This window comes from Megalops cyprinoides, chromosome 4 (genome assembly GCF_013368585.1).
Source record: "Megalops cyprinoides isolate fMegCyp1 chromosome 4, fMegCyp1.pri, whole genome shotgun sequence".
In the NCBI taxonomy this organism is placed as follows: Eukaryota; Metazoa; Chordata; class Actinopteri; order Elopiformes; family Megalopidae; genus Megalops; species Megalops cyprinoides.
The window spans coordinates 33681982-33690897 of NC_050586.1; the positions used below are offsets into that span (position 1 = coordinate 33681982).

At 40.6% G+C, this 8916-nt stretch overlaps 1 protein-coding gene across 2 annotated transcripts; it reads left to right on the top strand.

Annotated features, from left to right (window-relative positions):
* Window positions 1-3717: 3717 nt before the first annotated feature.
* On the top strand, window positions 3718-7918 carry dmrt3a (doublesex and mab-3 related transcription factor 3a). Of its 2 annotated transcripts, none has more exons than XM_036527810.1 (2): window positions 3718-4194; window positions 6924-7918. In XM_036527810.1, exons 1-2 carry the CDS (start codon window positions 3782-3784, stop codon window positions 7882-7884), a joined length of 1374 nt encoding a protein of 457 aa, XP_036383703.1. In that variant the 5' UTR covers window positions 3718-3781; the 3' UTR covers window positions 7885-7918. The 2 variants fall into 2 exon arrangements, with proteins under 2 accessions (XP_036383703.1, XP_036383702.1); XM_036527809.1 differs by having other exon boundaries at window positions 3718-4175; window positions 6917-7918.
* The last annotated feature ends 998 nt before the right edge of the window (window positions 7919-8916 follow it).

Genomic DNA, 8916 nt, shown 5'->3' on the forward strand with positions numbered 1-8916 from the left:
CCTCGTATTCATTGCGATGATCGATCTCCGCACCCATATCATTATCTATTCAAATGATGAATGCTGCCAATGAGTACGCAGAGGGAGATATGAAATTGAATAAAATAAAATATCAGTGATGGCAGCGCGCTGGTAAAACGACACTAGGGGAACTTCGAATGGGATCGTAAAACGCCTCCAGTGGGACAACCGTTTTAATTCGTATACAATGGCATACATTAGTGATCGAAATGGACTGTATTTGTCCAACTGTGTAAGTGATGCCTAGGGAACATATTACACACAATTTTTGTGAAAAATAATTATATAGTCTATACAGTAACCTGGAATATGTTTAAAATGAACACACCATAATAATAGCACTCTTAACGTTCAGTGAATGCAGTGTTCAGATATCTCTGCATTATATTGCATTTGTTATTCTCCGGCATCATTTGAAATGTAGGATTATTTAAAACATTGGACACTTCATTCTCAGATTAAACACAGGCTATTACCATTCTTATTTTGTCCAAATTAAGGTTGTTGCTCTGCCATCGCATTATCATCGCATTGAAATTTATCATTCTCTCTTAGAATGCACTATTCTACTCATAATACTCATACTTGTTACTGTCATGTGTTCTTGTAGTTGTAATGTTTCAGATTTCTTCAATCACCTTTCACTGTGCTGTAATGTGTAATGCATTGCCCAGCAACAGCATTTTCTTAAGGGACTGTGCTTTGCTGGAATTTGAGAGTTTAAAGGTTTTCACTGAAGCAGCAGTTGCTTCGTACAAGCATCCCTGTGATCTCCCTCTGCTACACAGCTAATGCTGTTTAACAATGTAACTCATTCCCAGCGGAGCCCATGTGCAATGTAAACATACAGGACTTGAACTCATGACCTTGTGGCGTTGAGCCCTGAGCCCTCAACACAAAACAACCAAGGTGTCAGTGCTGAAAACCCTTAATCACCAGAGCTGACATCAACAGAACCCATGAGGGCCAGGCCAGATAGTTTAAAGTGAGAGCAGACAGTGTACGCTAACACAATTAGGTCTACTGGCACACAGACCCATCTGGACCTGCAGTTTCCCACCTGTTCAGGTTTGCAGAATCAGTTCAAAACCTGACCTGGCAACACAGCCCATATTAATTATGTTTTATCACCAAAAAGTGATAGTGTGCAGATTTGAGCCCTGCCTGCACAGAGCTCTTGTACACTTCAGCAGAGCACTTCGCTCGAATTGCTTTAATAATTGTCCTACCATTTGGACAGGTAAAATTGTTACCCACGTAAGATGTCCAAGAGAGGGCCATCTTTGAGTTGATATGTATTGCCAGATAGAATAAATAGTTCCTTTCGCAGAAAAGCAGAACAATGATAAACCTCTACAGTGAGAAAAAGAGGAATGTACATACTATGAGCAGTTGTTAAAGATCTGCACATGGAAAATAATTTATAATCATATCAAAGGATAACTGAATGTGTACAGTTCTGTGGGGCATAATACAAATTTACCATCATGCATCACTGATTCATAATTTACACTAATTTTAAGGCTTTTTCTTTTGGATTGTTTATTGTTAGAATAGGAATCACTTATGAACATGCTTGTACTATTATTACTGTCATTCATTTCATTAATTATTGCTAACTGGTGCACTCTCATGTCTGTGAATACACATCTGGCAGACAGCTGTTTTATGTTATTTATATTTTTTACACATTATCAGTTGTGGTATGTGTTTAGACTGTAGGAGGGATGAATGCGAATGGATTTCTGTATTTTTCAGCAATGTTTCTACTTAATGTCTTAAGTCTGCACATGTAGATAATAAAGTCCGTAGTCTATTCGTAGTGTATTTTATTCTATTCTATTCTGTATTAATTAAACACGCCCATTAAATAGTTGGAACATAAGAATTTAATGCATCATAAAACGATTTTACTTCCCTGTCTACAGATTGTGACAGATAAACTATATTAGTGAGCATTATACAATAGTTTCCGGTGTCACCTTTAGTGGTGAACAGAAATTTTATTTATCTATTTTATGCACTCTCCTAACGGTGACATAAAACATAAATAATTGTATTATGCATTGCTGCTCTGTACACCTCCACGGCTGCCTCCCACTCCCGGTGTCTACAAATTTACTCGCCCTGCACAAACTGCAAGCGCATTATGGTCACCTTGAAATTTCCTCTGCTATTTTCCAATTAAAAGCTTAATAGCCCTGGAAACGGAGTCCATGTGGTGAAGTTTACCATAGCCCCCTGTTCTGAAAGGCGTTCTGCTGGGATCCCATTATTTGCTTGAATAAACCCTTTTGAGACCAGAAATGGGACTCGGGGGTGTCCGGTGTTGTGTTTCAATAGGCTCTATAAGCCAAGGCATGGGACATTTCAGCATACTAACACTCCAACCCCCTCACTAGACGCACTGCCAAAAGAGGAAAGAACTGGAGGCCTTGCATCCAAGCATAGTTAAGAGATTAACGCATTACTTACATAAACTGCAAACTAATTTCATTCAGGTTTTGTGCATGTCATAAAATGCGTTGTGACCCTGTAGGCGGCAAGTTTGCAAGAAAGCCTGAGTATGAAAATATTACATTACTAAAAGAACCTTGACGTCTGGAAATATTAAGAGCTATATATGATGTGCATTAGCTGAACGAAAACACGTTAGGAAGAGTCAAATGTCTGCAATAAAAAAGAAACTATAGAGCTATGCTTGAAATTTTCATTGTTAGCCTAATTGAAATAATGCAAAGGAAGTAAATGAAAATTTGCAACTCATCGTGGTTATTTTATAAATGATGTTCACGAAAATGTAATCTACCATATTATATAGTCTTGACAAATTTGATTCACAGCGGCAGTTACAAGGCAATTCTAAACGTATTAATCCACGGTTCGTTGCAAAGTTCAGAGTGCCATGGTCTACATTAATATAAATAAACAAGAATATAGCTTTTCTATGCATTGGAAGATACCATTACATATTTTGGAATGCTACTTGCCTGTAACTAGTTAAATGACAGCTGGCTACAATAAGAGGAGCAGCGGTGATTTCATTGTAAGATTGTTTAAATACGCTTGTTCTACTAATCCACAAATCCACTTTATAGTACTTCCATCAGGTAATTTATGTGCCGTTGTAATGCAATAATTACCTTAATTGCATCATGTACAATCCTACAAAGCCGAAGCATGAAGGTACCCGTGCGATGCATTTTTTCCAGTATTGTTGAAACCGCGTACGCTCTTGGGGGTTTCTGTATGTTAATTAAAACCTTAGAGAGTCTGGTAAAAGTTTAAATCTAAAAAGAATGTTGAGTAATTAAGTATAGCCTCTTACAAACAACCGCGATTGCAAATGCATAATGCAAATGCACATAAGAAACGGCTTTATTCATAGATTAAACGTATTTGAATCCTCGCACATAAAGAACGTGTTTCGGACACCTCGTTTCATTAACTGTTATGCATGATTTTCTCATAAAAGGTGAGGTGAGGGGCACTGTAATTTGGTCACCGGGTGACAGTAATGTGAGAGATAGTATTTAGTTACTTGGCTCCATTAACGCATGTCAGCTCTCCTGATGCGCGTCTTTATTGCCAGGGAAAGGTGGATCCTCGTCTCTGAGCCAACACCTCTTATCATTTGTGTAGCGAGCAGCACTGGGGCTTGATCTCTGACTGCTTCCGACACTCTAGCCTGCGGCGTATCAGATGCACTTGTGCTGGTAGATCTTTGGGCAAAAAAGCTGCTGTTCGGCTCGTGTGAAAAATGAATGGCTACGGATCACCCTACCTCTACATGGGGGGCCCGGTCTCCCAGCCCAGAGCACCTCTTCAAAGGACCCCAAAGTGCGCCCGGTGCAGAAACCACGGGGTGCTCTCCTGGCTGAAAGGACATAAGCGTTACTGTCGCTTTAAAGACTGTACCTGTGAGAAATGCATCCTGATCATTGAGCGACAGCGGGTGATGGCAGCTCAGGTAGCCCTGAGAAGGCAGCAAGCGAACGAGAGTTTAGAAAGTCTCATACCGGAAACGCTGAGAACTTTGCCGGGAATCTCCGTCCCAGGTGCCGGCGAGAGTAACCAAGGGGTGCCCCCGCGCTCGGGGCAGATAGACCTGCGGTGGACGGCAGAACAACCCGGCAGCACCCAGCCCGCAATCGGTGAGAGAGACAAATTTATGTTCTAAAACTAAAAGTTAGATGATAGTTGATTTAAATTTAGCTTATCTTCATGATACTTTCCATTTATCATTATTGTAGGACGATATTTTAACGTGTCCTGGATTTTGACAAACTCGAAAGTAGCCGGGGGTGTGTTATTACAGCATTATAATGAAAGGTGCAAAATACTCCATATTTTCCTTGAGTTTAACCTTTTTATCGGTAAACTCAAGAGTATCTACTTTTCCGTGCTTGCACGCACCTCAGTCGATGAGTTCAAGGATCTTTGTAAATAGCCTGTATGTCAGACGACTGCCTGTATTTGATTTGATGCCATGTACAGAACATTTAATCCGTAATGTCAAGGTTACATCGTGTATAGACAAGGACGCAATCCGTTCAGAAATTTTGCCATTTTCAAGGATCACATAACAAAGCTATAATAGAATTTATTTTTGATGTGACTTTGAGAATACTGTTTTCCATGCAGGCCTAATTAAAATGCATAAGACTAAAACAATACAAACAAAAACATGAATCAAGTAATTGTGATTATGAGTGCTGTAAAGATGCTATGCGTTTTTATTCATCTTTTTTTTACGACATTCCGAAGTGATATTATGAGAGGCAATATTCAAGACATAGTTAAAGTCATAAACGGATAACTCATAATAAACTTAGGTCTATTATTGTTGTTTGCACTTAAAATAAATACGGTTTATTGTTTTTTGGCCTCAGGCTTGGACAAACATTTATTTACAAGAAAATGATTAACAAATACCGACATCTATTTTACTTTTGATTAAAGTCAATTCAATTTATTAATATTTTAAAGATCAATTGGAGGCTAATTTTACATACCATATCTGGTATGTTTTATTCGATTGGAATACCGTTTTTAGAATGCAACCTTAACTGAAAGTAAAATGTTCAGACATGCACACTGATGTTGTATAGAACTTTTTATTATTGCGGATATGCCTATGCCTTTAATCATATAATTGTGGTGAATTGTTGTATTTTGTGTAGGCTACTTTAACCTTTAATTTTAAAATTGAAAATTCTTTGTACTGCATATAGGGCCTACCAGTTAACGGTTCCCAAAATGAAGATAAATGAATGGAAATGCCATTAATGTAGCAACAACAACAACAACAACAACAATAATAATAATAATAATAATAATAATAATAATAGTGACATTTGACAATACGGGGTTGAAAGAGCTACAACAATTTGCAACAACAAATTATAGTTATTGCCGGCCAAAATATGTTAAATAAGTGTTAACTTTCGGTATACGCCTAACCACAGTTCCATGCTTTCCCAGGTAATTGCACAATCCTCTATTATTAAATAGAAATAGATGATAAAATTGGAACAACTGATCATGAATTAAATTAATGCATTTTTTCCAATGTAGCGCAACCTCTCCTGTACCGCAAAATCAGACCAACGATAATATCTCAAAAATGTCCCAGTTATTTCCGTACTTTTATGTGCATATTCTGATTACATCAGTCTATGCACATAAATTCTTGGCAACGCCAAATTTTTCGTCTTGGGATTAATCCAGGAATTGAGAAGGTTTGTAATTTCAGTGACAAAATGGAATAACAACGTCACGCATGAGAATTTAAAGAAAGGACGATGCCTGCACGCATTATCGTCATTTATCAAAACAGAAAGCGGTATTCGCCGATTAAGAAATTATCAATGCCATTCATACAGTGGTAAATGACAGTTGTGCAGAAAATATAAGATACAACAATCTCACTTAAAACGGTTTGCAACAGGTCATTATTCTTCAGTTAAAACCAAGACTAAGTGGCATAAATGACGTGTCTCTTAAAATGATACACGCAGAGCTTATTTTCTTATCTTTAAACCTATATGAATAGAAACTGCATATCGTATTCAGCAGCATTAGATGTTGTTGTATAAACCACAACTATTAGTTAAGAAAACATAGAGAAAAGACCAGAGGAAATTGGTATTGACTTGCCATCAAGCCCGTTTCAATCTGATGAATGAACTTCATAGTTTAAAAGATTACAGTAATCAAAGCGGGACAGCGTAAATCGAATGTAATAACAATAATTTTTGGAAGGGTCAAACTCAAGTGAAATGTTACCAAGCAACAGGCAATTTGTTTACAAAATGTGGTCAAAACGCATTGATGGGAGATTCCTCAGTGCCAGACAGTCAGCACTTTCTGTTAACAGCTCTCCAGAAAGAAAAATACATCTTCATAAATCCAAGAGGTGAAGACAAGTTGATAACCTATTGCCTGTGTGTTGCATTTCTCCTCTGGAAGGAAGAGACTCACTAGATTAACCTGGTCCAGGGGAGGGAAAGTGACAGAGGAGAAAAAAGTTTTTCTCTATTTTCTTTCAGTTCTAACAAATATAAATAGACAGATATAATAATTTTTTAAGAAGCACTCATATTTAATAACTTATTAGGATCAAAGCACTGATGAATATGGAACATGTGAAAGTACAAAAGGATAAGGAGAATAAGGACCTACATAATAAGTCCGCCATTAAATTACCCACCTTAAGAAAATCATTTAATTAGCTGTTGTGAGTATTACTGTAAGGTTCATTAACATTTGTAAATTCTTAAAGTTATTATAATTTGGTTTTATATGTGTGACAGGATCCATATAGTCATGTCGCTGTCTTTAATACAGACAGCATTTAGATTCATTAGTCTGATGGTTTTGTATTGATTTTCAGACCCGAGCGAGGACCTCTCTGGAGAGCAGTCGGGGCCTGAAAACGGAGGCAGCAGCAGTGACAAGGAGCAGGACCAGGTGAGCTCCCCAGAGGGACCCAAAGCCAACCCGTGCTACACCCCCGAGGGTCCCGACGGCCCCCCGGCGCTGGAGGACAGCCGCTACAGTCTGCAGAAGGGCAGCGTCGAGCTGGAGGCCAAATCCGACAGCCCCAAGTACCACGGGGAGCAGAGCCTGCTCATCGAGGGCCTGTCCGGGTCTGTCTCGCTGCCCTTCAGCCTCAAGACCAACCGCCCCCCGCTGGAGGTGCTGAAGAAGATCTTCCCCGCCCACAAGCCGGCCGTCCTGGAGCTCATCCTGAAGGGCTGCGGGGGGGACCTGGTGGGCGCCATCGAGGTGCTCCTCTCCAGCCGCTCCGCGCTGGGCTCCGAGAGGCCGCCCGGCGAGCCCTCCGAGGCCCTCCTGCTGCCCTCCAGCGGGCACCTCTTCGAGCACACCCTGGGGTCCTACCCGGTGTCCTCCTCCAAGTGGTCGGTGGGCTCGGCCTTCAGGGTGCCCGACTCGCTGCGCTTCCCGTCGGACTCCTCCGGCGTGGTGCCCAGCCCGCTGGCAGTGCCCCTGCAGCACCCCTTCCCCCAGCCGCCCCGCTACCCGCTGATGCTGCGCAGCTCGCTCTCCCGGGCCGGCCAGGCCAGCCCCTTCGTGCACAACGACGTGACTCTGTGGAATACCATGACCCTGCAGCAGCAGTACCAGCTCCGCTCGCAGTACGTGTCGCCCTTCTCGGGTGCCTCCGGCGGCGTCTTCCGGACCTCCCCGGTCCTCCCCGCCCGCCCCTCCGATGACCACAGGATTACAATCCAGGAGGACGGCTGTCCCGTGGTGCCCAAGCAGGCCATGTACGCGGACGAGGACTACGACGAAAGGCCCGATTCCTCGGACTCGAGAATTTTAAATTCCTCCGCCTGACGTGCGTCAGTCTGACGAAACCAAAAGAACAGTCCACGCGCCAAAATGTATTATGGACGGATTGCTTACTAACGAAAAATTTTAACAAAGCAGGGAAAGCCATTTTCCTGTATGAAAAGAATGTGAAACAACCACTACTTAAGGTATTGTACACCATTTTGATCTGAAGTGTTTGTTTATCATTAGTAAGTATCCTACTTGCCTGTGACACTACAATCATCTCAGACAGCCTTGAGCAACAAAAATGAGAAAAAAATGTTTGTGGATATTGATGTGTGTTACCAGGCTGCATGAAATATACTGTGAATATGTCTTCAAAGTAGAAATGTCCAAATTATGTAGCATGTATACCAAATAAACCCTGGTAGTACCATTCCTGTGTCATTCCTGTTAAATTTCCTTGATGCTAATGGGATGAGAAATCAGTGCAGTGCAGTGTGGATGCCCTCCAGTCAATTGGTTTTGAGAACCACATTCAAGACATGCTAAAGATCACTTTAACAATACCGGTGCATACCAATGCATGTTTTCCATTTCACTGCATGGCTATGCTAATTTCACCCACTACATTCAAAACTCAGCTCAACTAATTGCACAATCCAGTAGAAATAGTGTGAACCACATTCACCTTTTTTTCAATTCAATTGTGCAAGAGTGACTACAGATTTTTGATTTTTGGTTGAAACCTAAATAATTCAGTGTTTTTGGACACCATTGTACATATTTCTGCAGTTACATGATCTTAAGATGCAGCCAACCTTAGCCACTCCTTCACTTTTATATATATAGGGAGAGATCAGAGAGAGAAAAGACACAGAAAGAATAGTATCAAGGATATGGAAATTGTGTTGTCTTTGACACTTTACTAAATGAGAATTTTATATCTGAGTATAATGTAAAAATGACAGAGAAGGATCATGTGTGCTGTCACATCATTCATATATACCTGACCGGCACAGATGCGATTAGTACAAACAATTAAAATAATTAATGAATCACATAGCAAATGCATAATGACTGGCTAGGTCAGCT